The 18,776-nt window shown below is 35.0% G+C and overlaps 1 protein-coding gene across 3 annotated transcripts in view; it reads left to right on the forward strand.

Annotated features, from left to right (window-relative positions):
- Positions 1 to 971: 971 nt before the first annotated feature.
- LOC127985904 (mitogen-activated protein kinase 9) overlaps positions 972 to 18,776 on the forward strand; it is a 28,902-nt gene continuing 11,097 nt past the window's right edge. Inside the window, exons 1-4 of one of the 3 annotated variants that reach the window (XM_052588108.1) lie at positions 972 to 1,262; positions 10,239 to 10,312; positions 14,135 to 14,286; positions 14,709 to 14,838. In XM_052588108.1, coding sequence (XP_052444068.1) covers positions 14,171 to 14,286; positions 14,709 to 14,838 — 246 coding nt within the window. In that variant the 5' untranslated portion in view covers positions 972 to 1,262; positions 10,239 to 10,312; positions 14,135 to 14,170. The remainder of the gene's footprint in view (positions 1,263 to 10,238; positions 10,313 to 14,134; positions 14,287 to 14,708; positions 14,839 to 18,776) is intronic. The other 2 variants (XM_052588107.1, XM_052588109.1) reach the window with 2 other exon arrangements.

The following is an 18,776-nucleotide window of genomic DNA, read 5'->3' on the forward strand; positions in this document are numbered from 1 at the left end:
TAAACTGAAACTGAAATCTTCAGATTTCTAAGCCAATCAAAATCTAGAAATTAGAGAAAAATTCAGAAATAATTCTGATATTCTGATTTGCTGCTAAAAAAGAAAAAAAACTTGTATTATGATAATGTTGAAAACAGCTGAGTATATATTTTTTTCAGGTTTCTTTGATGAATAGACGGTTCAGAAGAGCAACATTTATCTGAAATAGAAATCTCTGAACTAATTTCTATCATTTAGCCTATTTAACCAAAAAAAAGAATAATAATAATTCACATAAATGCTGATCTGTGGATCCTTCTATTCATCAAAAAAGGCTGAAGAAAATGTACTCCTCTGTTTTAAATATTGATAATCAGCAAATTAAGAATGATTTCTGATTAATGTGACACTGAAGACTGGAGGAATGATGCTGAAAATACCTCTGATCACAGGAATACATTAAATTTAAAAAAAATATTCAAATAGAAAACAGTTATTAATAGTAAATATATAGTATCCATTATCCATTATATAAATATATGTGTGTGTGTGTGTGTGTGTGTTTGTGTGTGTAATTTCTGTCCCCCTCACTTCTGAAAAGATGGCTACGCCCCTGATTCATAGAATGCACCATGAAAGCTATTTCACAATGTTTTCCAGAAAAATGTCATGATCTTTTTCCAGAGAAAAGAGCTCTACTTAGACTTTTGTTGTATTTAAAGATATTTTAGAGAGATTGTTTACTCAGAACCAGGGGATAGCACTCAGTAAAATAGACCCTGCTCAAAGCTACATTATTAACAATGAAAAAAAAAGAGAAGAAACCATTTCAAATTAAAAGCAATTCCAATAATTTAAGGGAAAAACACATTTTTCTGTTTAACATCAAAACTATCTCACTGAGCATGAGCATACAGTTGCATGCTGCAACTTCTCAGGCTGCATCAAAAGTTAAAACTTGACCTGACGGGTGCGCCATTACGTCATCCCTGCCCAGTCAGCGCGCGAGAGCGAGCGAGCGAGAGAGAGACAGAAAAATTACTGTCCCACCAACCAACCTCCGCCCCTGCAGTCATGCCCCACTCTGGATTTCACTGTCAAGCCTCTTAAGAGAGAATACAGTCTGATTTAGCCTTCATTAAGACCGGTGGTATTTAACGTGAAAGCGATAAACGCCGACACTTCCGTGGTTCAGAGGATCTGTTTGCTGGCGTGCCTGCCTGCGTGTATATGTATATATGGGAGTGAACTGGAGAAGGCGAGGAGAAGAAGAAGAAGAGGAGGTAAGCACGCAACGAGCTAGCGAAAATTCATCCACCCCAGATAGTAGTTTATTTCAGATAACGACCATGAACACGCGCTTTCGTCTATTTGAGACCGAACGACTCGAAAACGCGGTTTTGTGCGCTCGTGCTGTCGTAGAGCTGCAGTTTGCCGGGAGTTTGACATGGAGTTAACGCGCGACACATCTGCAGCATAGTTCTGGCCTTGCGCTGTATCAGGCCGACACAACTGTGACTCACAGCCACGCAAAACAGCCTGGGACTAGCGCTTATAACAGAAAATACCTTTGTTTTATGCTTAGCTGATATATGTAACGTTAGCTAGCTGCTATTGGAGGACTAACTAGCTTGCCGTGATGGAGCGAATACAACCTGTTAGCAACCTGGCGTGACTTGAAAACGTGGTTGTACACATTGAAACTACACTTTACGTTCTCTGGATTTGTATGTCGTATTCATAAATTGGCTTACAATTCAGTATTTGTGGCCTAAGAAGAGGGCAAGCACCTGAATGAGGTCGGATGCAGTGTTGTGATGCATGACAGGATGTGTTGACACTGCAGGTCAAGAGTAACACTGTCATTTAACCCCGCATTTCACGTGGCGTCCATTAAGTGTTCTTTTGACCTACCAACAAGTTTGGACTAATCACAAGAAGTTTGCTGTTTTTATAGGGAAAAGGCAGTTTATATGAATTGTATTAGTTTACTTTTTTATTTATTTTGTTAATATCTATGTTTGGCGATTAAAATTAATAGCATGTTTTTATTTAGCAGATGCTTTTTATTAATAAGGGTTTTCAGTATACATACTATGGTGACAGTATAACTACTCATACATATTTATTATTATATTTCATATTTATTAAATTTAAGTCGTATTTTTACAGGCAAAACAAATTGTATTATTATTAATCTGTAGTTCTCATCTGGGTTGTTCATGAACAGGAGATTTTACAGTCTTAACAGTTAAACGTATTGATTTAATAATATGAACACAAACTGTGTAGGCCAACAACATGCAAAATTATTGAAGTCAGCATGAAATGAAATCTATTTTGTAAATGCATGTTGTTTTACTGTAAACGATTTGTCCATGTATGTTAATTTTTTTTTTATTGAAATAATGTAGTCTGCAATATCACATTGATAAAAATACAAAAAGCCACATCTCAAAATCCAATCAACAAATGATGCATAGAACCAAGTCCCTGTGCTGAATTTTTTATTTTTTTAAAAATGTTACACTTGGATTTCACAATAAAGAATAAAAGATCTGCTGTACATTACATTGCAACTTTAAAATGACTGGCTTAATAGAAAAAAAATGTATATTTGAAAAGGTTTACATTTGAAGATGAGGAAAAGTCACACAACCTGTCCATATTGGTGGCCACCTAAATTGGGTAAAGTACTTGCAGGATTTTTTTAGTAAAAGTATAACATGTAAGCTATTATAAACAGACCATATATATTTTTAGACCCTGCTTTAAAGGTTCACAGTTTAAGTTTAAAATTGTATCATACAATGTCATAATATTTTGATCTGAACAAAACAATTACATCTGTTCAATATCAATGAAAAGTAAATTGCTTGCAGAAAGAACATGAGCACATGTGAACACACACACGTGCATGAGTATCAGTGTGTGAATGCACCAGTGGAGAAAATTAAATGGAAATTCATTCCAAAAGTAAAAGTTGGAGTCTATAGATATTGTCCTTTCATAAATGCGACCTATATTTTGGTTCAGTATAAAAAAAAAGAATATGCATCTTATTTTCATCTAATTTGATTGACATGTGTCTGGGGTCATGGGGGTATATTTTTAGCAAAAGCCAAAAAAACATTGTAGGGGTCAAAATTATAATTTTTTCTTTTATACCAATAATCATTAGGACATTACGTAAAGATCATGTTCCATGAAGATATTTTGTAAATTTCATACTGTAAATATATCAGAACCTAATTTTAGATTAGTAATATGCATTGCTAAGAACTTAATTTTGACAATTTTAAAGGTAATTTTTTTTTTTTTTGCACCGTCTGATTCTAGATTTTCAAATAGTTGTATCTTGGCCAAATATTGTCCTATCCTAACATACATCATTGGAAAGCGTATATATCCAGCCTTCAGATGATATATACATTTCAAGAAATGGACCCTTGTGACTGGTTTTGTGGTGCAGGGTCACATGTGCATTCATTTTGTAACCATACAATAAAATCAAGTCAGAGAGCCTGGCAGCATTGCCCTTCTATTGTTCATGTATTTTAAATGCAGCATAGAGAATTAGTTACATTTACTAATATACTATATATTTTGTAATATACTATATATTTTTTCTGGATCATATCTCTCCACTGCTGTTTTCCATTAATGTTAGGATTTAGTTCAGTCGTAATGGTCTGGGATGTATTGAAAAATACTATTTTCTGCCCTGAAACAGCTCTTGGGCAGAGATAAAATTCAGGCTAGTGGTCCTGTCGGCAGCAGCTTGCTAAAACAGGCCAGGCCATTTTGACTGTGATTTAGCACAGCATGGCCTAGCAGCATGACTGTAATTCAGGCTGGGCCAAGCTGACTCATGTACCACTGAGAGCTGGATGGCCGTGGAGTGTGTGTGGAGGGAGAGGGTTCTAGCATCAAGTTGCTCAAGCTTTTTCTTGTCATGCAGCATCATAAGAACTGTCAAATACATTAGCCAGAGCAGAGAAAGGTTTTGGATGTGATGAAGAGTTGTTATTACTTAATGAGGGTTTTAGTTCAAGTGACTTGACGTTTTGCTCTTGCTTTCAAAAGGCTGATTTTAAAATTACTAGTGGTCGAACGATATAATTTTTTTTTTTTGACAGCTGATGCCAATATCCTGGAAAGCATTGGGGCCAATAGCCGATGTGTGTGTGTGTGTGTGTGTGTGTGTATATATTTTATTTTATTCCTATTTAAGAACTTTGAAATAATTTGACAATGGATAAAAAATAAATGTGTAAAATAAACATAATTATACTTTAGATGACAAAGTATTTTTCACAAATAAATAAATATTTAATAAAAATATAATTAAAAAGGAAGTAACCACTGTAACCAACAGGGCCCTCAGTGTTCTGGGAAGGTTGTGTGCATAGGGAATCATATTTAAAATAAAGCCAAGGTAACAGTCATTTTACACAACAGCACACAGTGAAAATTACATAAATATGACAGTGGGCGAATGCATAAAGCGCAGCATAATTTGAAATCATGAGTTTAAAGTTTAAAGCATTCTATTAACATGGGCCAACCGTCACACAAAGAACATGCGATCATGCTGGGAACACACACACTTCACAAGATCTCACAGCTGGATTTGAATAAGTTGAATAAGAATATTCATTAGTCGTTCAAAGATTTGTTTAAATGAAATAAATGCGTATTTGCTCAATGCTGATGGCAAACGAAAAGTATTATAATGTTTGGCTTTCTATTACTAATAATATAAGTTATGTCATTATAATACTTTTTGTATACATGAATTCCTTTGTTTAACCATTCCATCTGATTATTAGACCGACTTATATTTGTATTAGAAAGAACTGTTAACAACGACAGTAAACGAGAGAGAGTGTGAGCACTGTGCGCGCTCGGGCGCTGCCATTCTTAGCGCCTTCAAAATAAAAGTCCCACCCTAACACATTGGCCGATGCCGATATTTGAAAAATGCCATATATCGGTCATGGCGATATATCGGTCGACCACTAAAAATTACACTGTACAACATCATTGTTGTTGTCATAGCCACGTTTCTTAGAACTGGGATTTGCATGCAGAAACATGAATTGTGGGCCCATTGAGAATATCAGGAACATGCAGTTTGTCACCAAATAAACTACTGTTTTCTCATTCACAGTCGTGTATTGCTTTTGACACCTCATTGTGCAAGGGTTTTCAGATATCTTATGTGTGTTGTGATACTATCACTGTGTTTAGTCTTTTAGATTTGTGCTGCCAAAACAAAGTAAGAAAAGCATAAAGGTGACAGGATCAAGCAAACTCAAATTCCACTTTATATATTCTCATTGTTTCTTTTAATAAGGTCTACTCTATGAACAAGCTAAGTGCATTGTAAAGGTATATAATCACATAAGAAATTGGAGAAGACCTGATCTAATTTCTCTGCTGATTCTACCTCGAGGTGCTTCATTATATGTCAGTTACTTGTCGTTTTTTTTTTATCCATAATTTCTTACTGTACAATAATTAATTACTTGAACACTCCTCCTCAACAAACTGGAGCAGGTACGTGCTGCACTAGTATATTTGTAGTTCCTTTGTTGCTCTTGTATAGAGGTAAACCTGTAACCTTTTCCAGAAGCTGAACCATTAGGTGACTGAAACCATATTGTATGTTTTTACTATGTTAGAACCTGATGAAGCATAAAACATGACCATTTAATATTAATGATTCACAGTACCGTATTGAACTATTTTCTATATTCCTGCCACCAGTGTTACATCAGAAAGACTTCAGTTCCAGCTTGAAATCAGATAAACTAATCATGCTTGTCCTCCTTCATTAAAATGTAACATTAACAGCGTATGTGGAAAAAAAAAAGTTCAAATGCTTGTCTTCTTGTAGATCTTTTTTCAGTTGTTTATGAGCATCTGATAGCCATCAAATGTTATTGTTCCTCTTGCATGTACTGGCTAAGAAATTAAGTAAAGATCAATTTGTCTTATTATTCAAGATTAGGCTTGGGTAATCGAGTATTGATTGGAACCGGGACTAGCTTTGCGATTTTCCCGGAATCGTTCAAAAGTATAAATTAGATTCTTAGTTTCGATTCCTAGTCCACCGACCAGAAGAAGAAGAAACCATTGAACGCCAACGAAGAAGCGTCCACCGGAAGTGTTGGCATAATCAAACGAGTCGAACATGGATCGCGTGCGTCGGCGGTCCTAAGTGTGGCTTCACTTTCGTAAACAGAACGCAATCTCGCCAAAATGCAACATTTGCATTAAGATTGTTTTGTGCATAGAAGAGTGTACATCGAACATGATAAAGCACCTCCGAGTTCATGGAGTAGAAATCCTCTTCTTTCTCCTATTTATCTGTTCAAGCTCCTTCTATACCCAGCGAACGTGTTTTCTCCTCGGCAGGAGATAATAATATTATCTGTCCAGAACGCTCGCGCATCCTGCTTGAGAAGGCAGATATGATCATTTTCCTAAACAAAAACTGTTTCTGATTTTATACTGTACCTGCTGCTAATCTATACTGGGTGTTACAAGTTGTTTCTTATTGTAGGGCCCTAAGATTTCCGCGATGCATGGAATCCAGTCATAAAAACGGAATTTATAGTTTAACGCGGAATGTCACAGAATTTGCCAAATTTTGAATGAATTAATCAAAAGTTGGTCATTTCACTTACATCAAGTCGCGATATGGACCAATATATGTAAATATTAAGCCGGAAAAGTCTATTTAAATATGAATCCTGCATGTTCTGCGTGTCTGTGTAAATGAATGGCGCAGAAGCGTGGCTTCGTTCATTACACACGGAAGCGCTCGTGGTGATTTCAGCTTCTGTCCTCTCACTAAATGAGGATGAGAATGATACATGAACAACATCTCCAGAACTGTTCTGAGAGTCACTTCATGAGCATTTGACCGTTTGATTTGAGTAAAACTAGCGTCATCACATATAGTGGACTGTATGTTACAGAACTGTAAAGGTATTCACGTCAACCTGTCAAAATAAAAGTCCAGTTTACTTTAAAGACAAGTGTTTGCCATAAATGTTCAGCAGAATGTACATAGCCTACTACTACAAAATAATCAAACATAATTTTTTTTTAGGTTTAAATCGCCACAACATTTCTTCCATGTTTTATTTGTTAGTAGTAAATCCCCTTTGTTTACCAAAAAATAAAGTCTGCTTAATTTTCAAAAATTAAAGAATTGATGTTTTATGCCTTCATTTGATAACCAGAAAAAATGCAAATACAAAACAGAATTTCTGAGCGGGAAAAACATTTTATAAGGCTATTTAAGGAAAAAAATGTTTTTATGCATTTAAATTAGATGTGCTAAAACACAGAATTAGGTAACATTTAACATTTAATAGGTCCATAAATATGTTAATTTGTAAAACTTTTAATAAATTGATGTGAAAATGTAGAAGTTTTATGATTTTAATGAATTAGACTTGCTTTTCAATTAATACAACTTAATTTAACCATGAAAAAGGAGTGGAGAAAAAAAAAATGTAATCCAGAAAAATTCAAACGAAATTTGAAAAAAAAAAAGGAATTTGGGATAAAATAAAACGGATTTCATAGGGCCCTATTATTGTTTATTTGCTATTCTGCACCAGGTTAGCCCATCAGTGGGGGCACGGTAACATGTTCAAGTACCTGCAGCATCATACACTCATGTGTAAATGTGTTTTCATGAGGTTTTCAAAAATAAAACAGAGGAAAGTATACCCCTGTAAAAATATATTCATAATTTATAATATTTATATTCAAGTTCATAGGTTTGATATTTATATTGTAGTTGAAAACAGCCCTGTGAGAAATTAATTGTGAAATTCATAAAAAGTTACAAGTTCATAGAATTAAAATTGATGGAGAAGGTCAGACTATTTCCTTCAGAAAAACCGCTGGTTAGCTAGATCATTTAAAATATCCTAAACTTCTTTTGATCCTGCCTCTTAAAAGAATCTGAATCGAGAATCGTTAGGAACTGGAATCGAAACCGAAACAAGGAATTGGTATCGGAATCGGAATCGTTCAAATTCAAATGATACCCAACCCTATTCAAGATGTTAATAAATATCAAAATATGTCATTATCCTGAATTCTTTTTGCCATGATAATTAGAGATGTTCCGATACCCTTTTTCTCTTCCCGATACCGATTCCGATACCTGGGCTCAGGGTATTGGCCGATACAGAGTACTGATCCGATACCTGGGTGTGTATCTGTATATACAGCTGTATATACTACTGGCCCTGTGTAAATTGCTAGAATTATTTTAAGGTGTGCTTCAGACTCACCCTTAATAAAACATGAACAAATACATGGTGAACTACTGTATTTATTACAGTATTTTTATTATCTGACATGAATTTGACAGTAATATTATTTATTTTCTTAAGTGAAAAATAACTTCATATGCAGCCAAAAATAAACTAAAAGTAATTTTAGTTTTACAATATAACTGTATTAAAAACTCCAACAAATAAGTCTAGGAATATAAAAAATTATATATTAATCAGATAATCTCTTTACAACAAAACAAGTAAAAAAACAAGCAACTGTCTAGGCATAATTATTATTATTATTAATAGAGATGTATTATTATTACTACATAGAGACATGGCTAAATCTACTGTAATCTACAACAGTAGCTCAATATATTGTCAATTTACTCACGTTAAACCGAACAGTTTTCTCAAATGAAACGGTAAATTCTCATTAAGTGTGTTCGTGTCCTCATATTTTGACACACGGCAGAGACAACAAAACAGCGAGCTCCCGTGCATCTGCTCCCGTCACCCACAAAGATGTAGAATTTGCAGGAGTAATATTTAAATAATATTTTGCAGTTTAACATTCACAGACACTAGTATATATATTCGGCTACATTTTGGAGCCCTGCGCTTGAACTGATAGCAGCTTACGGTTACCGAATATACTCAAACTTACTACCGGTACTACAGATACGCTGGTATCATCACATTTTTTTAATTTTCAGCACCGACTTGGTAGTGAAATGGCAGTACTTCTGGCATCCCTAGTCGCCGTTTTACTGTCTTGGTCCAGTATGAAATACTGCTAAACAGCGGACATACTGCTAACCACTGACCTATAATATAGAAGTGGCTTCACTCTCTGTTGGCAGTTTAGATTGCGATGAGCAATCCAGTCATATATAGATCAGTGCTGCTAACGCATTTTCATTTCATCGTCGCTGCTCAAAATAGGGGTTGCTTCTGGCAACACAGCACAACTTCCTGTGTTTGCAATGCATTCTGAGCAGCGAAGAAGAACCGTTCAGCAGTTAGGCAAAGCTAGCGGTCATAACTAGGTCTTGTTTAAGAAAATGCTATCGAATCGGCCAGAATGAGTTCTGGTATCTGTGATATTTCCGATACTAGTATCAGTGATATTTCCGGTACTAGTTTCGGAAACGGAACAACTCTAATGATAATCGTGTATTAAAAATCTGATATCGTGACAGCACTAATAGTGGTATTTTTATAGAGTTGTCTCAACAAGGAACATGTTGGTTCAAATTGTACATTTGCATTAAATTATGTTTCAGTGATTGATTCCTGTATCATTTGCTCTTTGCTGGGTTTTCATGCCAAACACTGTGATGCTGCATCTCTGCTCCATTACAATATTGGATTATTTCGCCTGCTTTAAACAGATAATGTTAAGCCATGGTGAAATTGGATCTGATGGCTTTAAGAAATCCGCTTAACTATTTTAAAGTCGCTGCTCATTGAAGGTTTTCTTTACTATATCAATGGCAGCACTATTATTGACATTTAAAGTGGTCTATCTACAGCACCTCAGCTTGGTTTTGTTTACTGATGAGTCACCAAGGGGATGTTACTTTGCCTTCTTGAACACTTCATAATGGAAGTTGCAAATCAATTTGAGGGTTTTTTTTTTTGTGCTACATAAAAAATGCACTTAAAAGCAGGAGCATTCATGAGAAAGAATGAATCCCACAAGAGAACCTGTTTACAACAAGGTAACATGATATTTCAGGGAACTACGCTAAACTTTCCCACTGGTGGCACTTGCGCTACTAACTTTTTCAGTTACTGGCGCAAAACATGATTTGGTCGCACAAATTATTTTTAGGAAGCCACTCTGGATAATAATGAACAATAATGAAACTGTATTGCATACAGATGTGCTTTTTATTTTACTTGTCATCTTTTAAACCACATGCCTTCTTGTTTTATTTCTTACAGTACACACAGTGCATTGCTCCGTCTTGGTACCTTAACCCAGGGCCGCAGCTGGGGTTAGAGGGGCCCTGGTGCAGGTTGTACAGTGGGCCCTGTTTGAAATGGTTTAATTTGTACTGTATGTTCATTCTATTTATTCATTTGTGCTATTTACCTAATGGTTAAGTTTTTTAAGTTTGTAGGTGTCCAGAAACTAGTTTAAAATAGTACGGCATAGTCTTCACTGTAAAATAAAGTACAGTCAAACCAAAATGTATTCAGACACCTTCAACATTTCTCACATTATCACAGTTTATTTGCTATAGTTTAGAAATTGGTAATAAAATATGACAAGAACTCAGAGTTAAACTGTGTCAGAACAAATTAATCTTGATAATGTCAGATAACTTTCATAGAAAGATATGTAATGGAATCAAACTAAACTTCAGACAACTGTCAGTATGACAATATTTACACAAATATCCATACTTTGTTGAACAGTTACCAAGTAAGCAATGCTTAATTTGGTTCAGTCTGTGGTGTGAAAAGGTTGCATTAGCAATTAAAGAAAGAAACACTAAAGAAAAACATGGTCAGGTCCCTAATAATATATATATATTTTTAAATCAATTTCACTGGTAGTCTACAGTATGAAGAATTTTTGTGTACAATATTTCACAGATCAGTCTTCACAGTTATTCAGTCAAGTGAGTGATTTACTTTCATTTTCATACATTAAAGACACCGACAGCAGAGCTAGTAAATTAGGCGCGTTCACCTTAAAAGACAATGAACGCATCCCATGATACACCTCCGATTTGTTTCTCAACCCTTTACTTTCACTTAAGACATAACCACAGACTTTTTCGAACATAGTTTCCAAGACGGGTATTTTGACATACTTTGTATGTATATGTTGTCGTTACAAAAGCAAGAAGACTTTGAGACGCGTCTCTGCTTGCGCCCTGCACATCAGAACACCACGGTGCTGAATTGAGCTCTTGCGCTTTTCGCCCCCTTTTCTGTTTGTTTAAACTGTGATTTGTATTTGTTCATTCAGGTGCAGGAGGACGCGAACGTCCTGAAGGAGAACTGGATTAAGTGTTGTTTTCTGTGAGACGCGGCTCTCTCGAGCGCACCGAACACAGAGCGCGAGTAACCAGCTACTCAGTTCAGCTTTCCCGCATCTTTGAATGCTTTAAACTCTTTTGAATGTTTAAATTGGCAAGCCAAGTTGATGTGTTAAATGCTCGGAGCACGTTATAAAACGTATTCTTAAAATACACATTTCTGTTTCATTAAATTATCATATTAAATCATAGCATAACACAAAAGTAGGTACAAAAATAATCAGTGATACATTTGTGACCCCATAAAAATTTGTGTCGCAATGGCATTTCAAAAGGTCGCACATGTGACCATTTTGGTTGCAGTGTAGTACCCTGTATTTCTTTCAGTGTCAAGGTCCAGGAAAGTATGAAAAGCATAATCAGAATCGTCCATTTGCCATGAATGATTCTATCGTAATTTTCTGGAGTGACAATAATACTTTTTGTACACGAAGAAAACAAAAATAATGACTTTATTCAACAATTCCTCTCCTCTGTCTCTCCAAATCAGCGTAGCGCCATTTTGGCAATTCTGAGCAGTGCGCAGACAGATGAACTAGAGTATTAATTAGAGAATTAATAATTAGTGTATGCATTAATTCACACTTCAAAAATCAACCAGCAATTGTAGACCATTCAGGGATACTATGCTTTTGGGACATAAATACTATGTTTTGGGACACGCTTATTCTCATCGCACATATTATTTAGGATGGATAGTATGAACATTGAGAGGGCTAGACTTTGAAACTAGGGGTGCTCTGATCAGGATTTTTGAGGCCGATCACAGAAAGCGGTATCAGCCGATTCGATCACTGATACCGATCTTTTTAAAGCCTTCTTTTTATTACATAGTAATTTATAGTGACGATTCAATCAAGATTTTTAGACATTTATTCATTTCAATTATTCATTAATTAAAAATTATTAATTTCATGTTTTGAAAATGAATTCCTCTCTTAGGTGACTCTTGTGAGAGGAGGGCCATTTTTCAAAAATATGTATTTCTCACCTGCTTCTGATCTGTGGCTATTTACCACAAACACAACATTCATCCATTATTTTGATTTTAAATCCAAACATTGTTACTTAAAATGCTTTTTCAACAATGTGATTTTTTTTTTACACAGTACAATAATACAGTCTTTCATCAATTATTCAATGTTTTTTACCTTTGCATTTACGTTTAGATTTATATATTAAGTTGCTAAAGCAAAACATTTAAAAAAAAAAATTTTACGTTATCACAAACATTCTAAATTAAAACTTAACACTGACAGAAACAGTCAGCTCTAATTAAATCTTTATTACAAGCAATCCTGCAGTTCATAACGAACTTTAAGAACTTTAAAATTATTGCCCTGTTTATTTATGTGCTCTTTTCATTTAAACCTAGCCAAAAAACCATTGCCTATGTGTTGGTTGTGAAACATAGTACATTTTAATATGCATTTATGGTGTAATTTTGCAAACAATGCGTTGTTACTTTAATTCAACGTGTACGCAGAACAGCAAAAAATAGACTCTATGCAGAAACTATCTCTGCACTGCTGCAGATGCACCACTCTTAAACGCACTGCCAGACTGCAACCGTGTGTGCAGTGTGAATGCTTTAATCCATTAACATACGAACGGAAAAAATATGCATCACATACGCATTGAAAACAGAGTAATGTAAACCTAGCATTATGTGTGTGCGCAGCAAGTGTGCATGAGCGCACGGTCTTTAGGAAAGCACGTGAGCGTTGAATGGTTTTAACACTGGCAAGAATTAAAAAGAAAAAATGCAATTTATAAACTTCAGTGATGATGTGACACTGCCTCGATGGTGCAAGTGACAATTCCAATTCACATTTATTTTCCTCAATATTTAAATTTTGGTTTGCAAAACTTTATTTTTTTTGCACAATAATAATAATAATATATGCTGTTAGATGCGTTCGAGACCTGTTTTCCTTTTAGGGTTGTCCACAAATTTCATTTTAGGGTTGAGTCTTTATATTTAAATGTTAGAAAGTGAGTATTTTCATTTTACATGAAGGCTTATCCTGATAGTTAGCAAGTCCTCATTAAACGTGCAGTGTGTCACCAGTGCACGCAAGTGTGTCAGAGACTAAAGGCAGTAGAATAGAAATGTAATAATTTTGTATTTAACAACAACAAAAAAACGTAATGACATTAGACTGAAATACATATTTTGCTAAAATATTTTGCATCCAAAAGTGTAAGCACTTTTGCACAAATTTCTTTCCACTTTTGCAACAACACCATAAATCACACGTAAAGTGTGTGTTTCAGAAGTATTGACAGAGTTAGTATAGAGTTAGATTTAGTGTTTTTTTTTTTTGTTGGATATTTTTTAAAGGATCCGCTGTTGACTAAAAAAAGATTGTTTTTCTCTCAGGTGTACTGAAAACACAAAATTTTTAATTACCTGTATCTAATTAGAGAAGAGCGAGGGAAGGATATCATCTCTGCTCTGTCAGGTCAGGGAAGTGTGAAGCATAGACATCACTTGTTTGTAGTTTCAATGTTTGTATAAATGCATTAAGAATGGCCTGTCTGTGAACTATGGCTTTTATCCTTATGCTCGATCACTGGGTTAACTCTCTAATAGCATCCTATAGGTATCCTGTGTCATTCAGGATGGTTATGCATTATATCTGATTCTCCTTGGAAGAGTCACCGGCAATGTCATCCCCCACACACGGCGCAGTAAACACGGGGGAGTGAGCTCAGTATGCAGTCATCACTGCTACTTCTCACAAAATCTTTTCATCACTCTAATTTATGGTGCTCTTTCTCTCTCAGGTTTGATTCATCTAGAGGCACTCAGTGGGAGGAGCCATGACCGAGGGGGAGGGGCAGTTCTACAGCGTTCAGGTGGGTGATTCCACCTTTACGGTCCTCAGAAGGTACCAGCAGCTCTGCGCCATTGGATCCGGTGCCCAGGGTATCGTCTGGTGAGTGTGCGGCTGGATTTAACAGAGTTTCATCTGACTCCATGCTAATGATGTCATCATTCCATTAGGCATCGGCTGTCTCCATTTGTCAGGAGCGCAGCAGATGTGTTTTTGTCATTGACCTGAATGTCTCATTAGAGATTTGGATCTCTGGTTTACATCTGCTTTAATGAGAGGGATTTTACAGCTAGCTGTACGTCTAAATTGTTTACCCAAGCGCAGGAGATGGACACTAAACACTGTTTGCAATAATGTTGTCTGATACCATAATGACATACAAAAGGGCATTTGAAAGGGAATTGAGGTACAATAGGACATTTATAAATGTATGAATATGGATGTGAATCATACTTGAACCAATGATGGTAACTACAATGATGATTGTGGTCATGTCAGTGTGCCCATTTTTCTGCCCCATTAAGCTCCGCTTTGGACACCGTACTTGGCATCCCAGTCGCTGTGAAGAAGCTGAGCCGGCCCTTTCAGAACCAGACCCATGCGAAGAGGGCTTACAGAGAGCTGGTTCTGCTCAAGTGTGTTAATCACAAGAATGTACGTCCCCTTCACAGTGCACTCTTCCATTCAGAAGTACACTTTGAGGCTGCGTCACACTAACCGTCTCAACACGGTTTTAGTCAGGGCTGTCACACCTACAGGGTGTTTTTACTGGAATGTCAGAGTTCTGTCACACTCACTGGTTCAAAATGTCAGAGAGGTGATGGACTGAACTACTACCTCCTGACATTTCTCTCCAGTTTCCTGTCACTGAACGGACCATTTTGGCTAAGAAAACAACATGAAGTTAAAAAATAAGAACAGAAGTTCCACATGAGCTTAAACTGTTGGTATAAGCTATATTCAGGTGTAATTATTGGAATAACATTACCCTTAACTTTAAAATATGAGAAATTATGTTTTGAATCCAAAATAGTTTTTTGTATGATTCAAGAAGTTTGATGACATGTTAGTGTTGTAATTTTACTATTGTAAATTATGCCATTATTATTATTATTATTATTATTATTATTATTATTATTATTATTAAAAACGTATACTTACTAAATACCTGTACTCAATAATAATAATAATAAATTATAATACTTTATAATTTTAAAAGAATATGTTTTGTAAATTTTAATATTGATATTTGTCTTTTAAACAGATGTTCAGCCCACTGTATTATATATTAGGGCTGCCATTTTATTCAAATTTTTAATGTAATTAATTACATGATTAATCTATTTAATCGCAAAATAAATTTGATTGTTAAAATAGCCACAAAATATTATTTAAAGCTATTTTTGTGGTAAATGAGAAGGTATCAAGTAGACATTACAAATTGTTGCTTTAGAAATAAATATTTTATTCATTTCAGCATAAAATATATTATACGTAAACATTTAGTCTACAACGGCCTAACATAAACTGTGTAACCTATAAGATCATTTGAGAAACATCTCAGTTTTTTTTGTGCATACAATAAGTCATTGATAAGCTCAAAAGCCTTTTTTTTATATTCCACAAAGAAAAGTTTTGAAATTGAATTTGTCTGTAATTACTGTTAATAATATCTTGAATAGAAAATACTAGCTCAATAATAAATATAGCTGCAAGCAGCAATCACGGGGCCAAGCATTCCAGCGGCAACATCAGGAGCTAAGCAGACCAAATGCAACAATGAATAATGAAATTAATAATTGCATGATTGTAATTTAAATGGCTGAAAATCGTTAATAAAAGTTCCACAGCGAGGAGCTAAGCATGGCATGGAGCATCAGACCAAATGCAACGAGTAAGAAAAGCAATTATTGGAAGAGTGTAATTGAAACAGCCAGTAAAACTCCAGTAAAATGATGCATTATCATTTTTGGAAAATAGGTGGCGCTGTAATCAAATCGCTTTGTTGTGTTCTGTGGGAGGTGACAATGTTGTGGGCAATTTCTTTCAAAATACTTACAGACCTTTAGGGCAATGATTCGAACATGCCCACCGAGTTTCGTTCCGATCGACTTCCATTAACCTTGTCAAATAGGTGCTTAAAGTTGTTTGGCCAATGGCGGCCATGTTTTTTAAGATAAGTGAAATTCCTCATAGAGCACTAGTGCCACATTGGGCCATATCAATTTTCAAGTTGATTGGATCAACGGTTGCTTAGTTATAGCCATTTGATTTTTTTTCATCCTGTAGCGCCACCAAGTGGCAGATATGGAAAAAAAATAATAATTTGACTAAAGTTTTTGTTCATGCATATGAGTTCTGAGTTTGGTGAAGATATCTCATTTTGTTCCCGAGTTATAGCCTTTTTCGTAAAATTGGTCCACGAATTTGAATGTTTTGGGTCACCTGGTTTTTTGTTCAGTCTTGATCAAACCACTGCAATAATATTCTCTGGACTCTCTAGATGAATAATTTTCAAAAATATGTTGCATTTTGTCCTTTGCTTAGCTATTAGAGGTCATTTAGGAAAGGGCCGTGGCCACATGTAACCTAAAGCCTATAAAACTGAAACAAAAACTCAAAACTTTATGAAACTTGGTTATAACATGTGAAAGATGACCCACCAAGCATGCAAAGTTTCATTAAGATCAGAAAATAGCTGGTGCTATAACAGTTAAAATGGCCTAAAAAACAAAAGATTTCTGTTGTGAATGGCATTAAACTGCAAAAAAAAAGGGGTAATATAATCACACATGCATTAGATCTGTATTTTTTCTAAACAATCATGCAAAATTTAACAGAGATTAGGTAAAAAAGAACACTGTAATATTTATAAAGCTTCAAAACCCAGTGTTGAATAAAAAATTGCAATTATAACCACTAGATGTCACCGGAAGACCACTAATGAGCTCACTAAAGACTAAAACATTACAGTTTATGGGCTTGTTGAGGGATTCATCTAGAAAAAATGTATATTACTATTATTTAATATTACTGTTCAAGCACTCAGATCACATTGAGTCAAAGTTTACCAATTTATTCATACAGATATATCTAATGTTTATAATTATGCCATATTATGATTGCAATGAAACCTGAAAAATGACATAGAAGCCCATAAAAACAGAAGACTTGCAATAGGTTTTATCACCCATCATTTATTTTAATTATCTATATATATAACAAAATGTGTGCATCTGTGTGTGGGTTTAAGCATTCTTATGGAGTATTAATATAGTAGTTTAAACATTTCATGTTTGTGTGTGTCTGTAATTCTGTTCTATTCTTTTACTGTCAGCCATATCTAGGTTATTTAAAATCAGTGCAGTACTATTATCTAGACTGTGAAATTATACATAAATTGCGTATGCTTCTTTGGAATGAAATTAAGACAACATATAACGGTTATAAAGGTTAAAGAGACAGTGTTGTATGATAAATTGCATTTACGACCACTAGATGTCACTGGAAGACCACTAATGGGCTCACTAAAGACTAAAACATTACAGTTCATTGTCTCGATGATTGATTCATCTAGAAAAATATATATTACTATTATTTAATATTACTGTTCAAGCATTTAAGATCACATTGAGTGAAAGTTCAACAATTTATTCATACATGTATATCAAATGTTTACTATTATGTCAGAATATGAATGCAATGAAACCTGACATAGAAATGTAAGAAAAGAAGTCTTTCTGTGAGTTGTGTGTCACCTATAATTTATTTCAAATATCTACATACAACAAAATGTGTGGGCATGTACTTCTCTCTGTGTGTGTGTGTGTGTGTGTGTGTGTGTGTGTGTAATCATGCTTATTGATTATTCATATAATAGTTGAACCATTTCATTTCTGTGTGTGAGTGTCTGTGAGCCTATTCTCCATGTTAGACAATGGCACACACAAGTTTGGCTTAATTACAACAAAGCTTTGCAGAGATATAGCCTCAGACTCATTTTGTGAAGATGCCTGACATCTGAAGCAGCGCTGTACAAAAACGGTTTCGTCTATTGACACGAAATCCATAACTTTTTGTCAGCACGGTCTGAAGATGATCTGATTCAATTTTGGTGAAAATCAGACAAACGGTTGAGGATGAGTTTAAAAAAAAAGGTTTTCAACATTAATCAAAATGGCGGACAGGAAGTTTTGCTTAATATGACATAATTGGTATGTATGTTGTCGGCATGTCCCAAGGAACATTTTGAGACATGTTTCATGATAATAGGCTAATGCAATCAAAAGTTATTAGCATTATTGGAAATGTAATAATTAGCGGTTATTGATTGGTTTATTACTCTTGACCAATAGGTGGCGCTGTGACCAAAATGATGTGGCGTGGTCAATGTGATGTGACAATGTCACATATTAAGTTTTGTGTAAATATCTCCAACCTTTGCAGAGATACAGCCTCAGATGCAGTTTGGCATCTTTCCAGCAAATTCGTTGGTACGCTAATTGAAAACGGTTACGTGTATCGACACAAATTCCATAACTTTTTGCCAGCATCGTCTGAAGATGATCCAAATCAAATTTGGTGAAAATCTG

Source organism: Carassius gibelio, chromosome B21 (genome assembly GCF_023724105.1).
Source record: "Carassius gibelio isolate Cgi1373 ecotype wild population from Czech Republic chromosome B21, carGib1.2-hapl.c, whole genome shotgun sequence".
In the NCBI taxonomy this organism is placed as follows: domain Eukaryota; kingdom Metazoa; phylum Chordata; class Actinopteri; order Cypriniformes; family Cyprinidae; genus Carassius; species Carassius gibelio.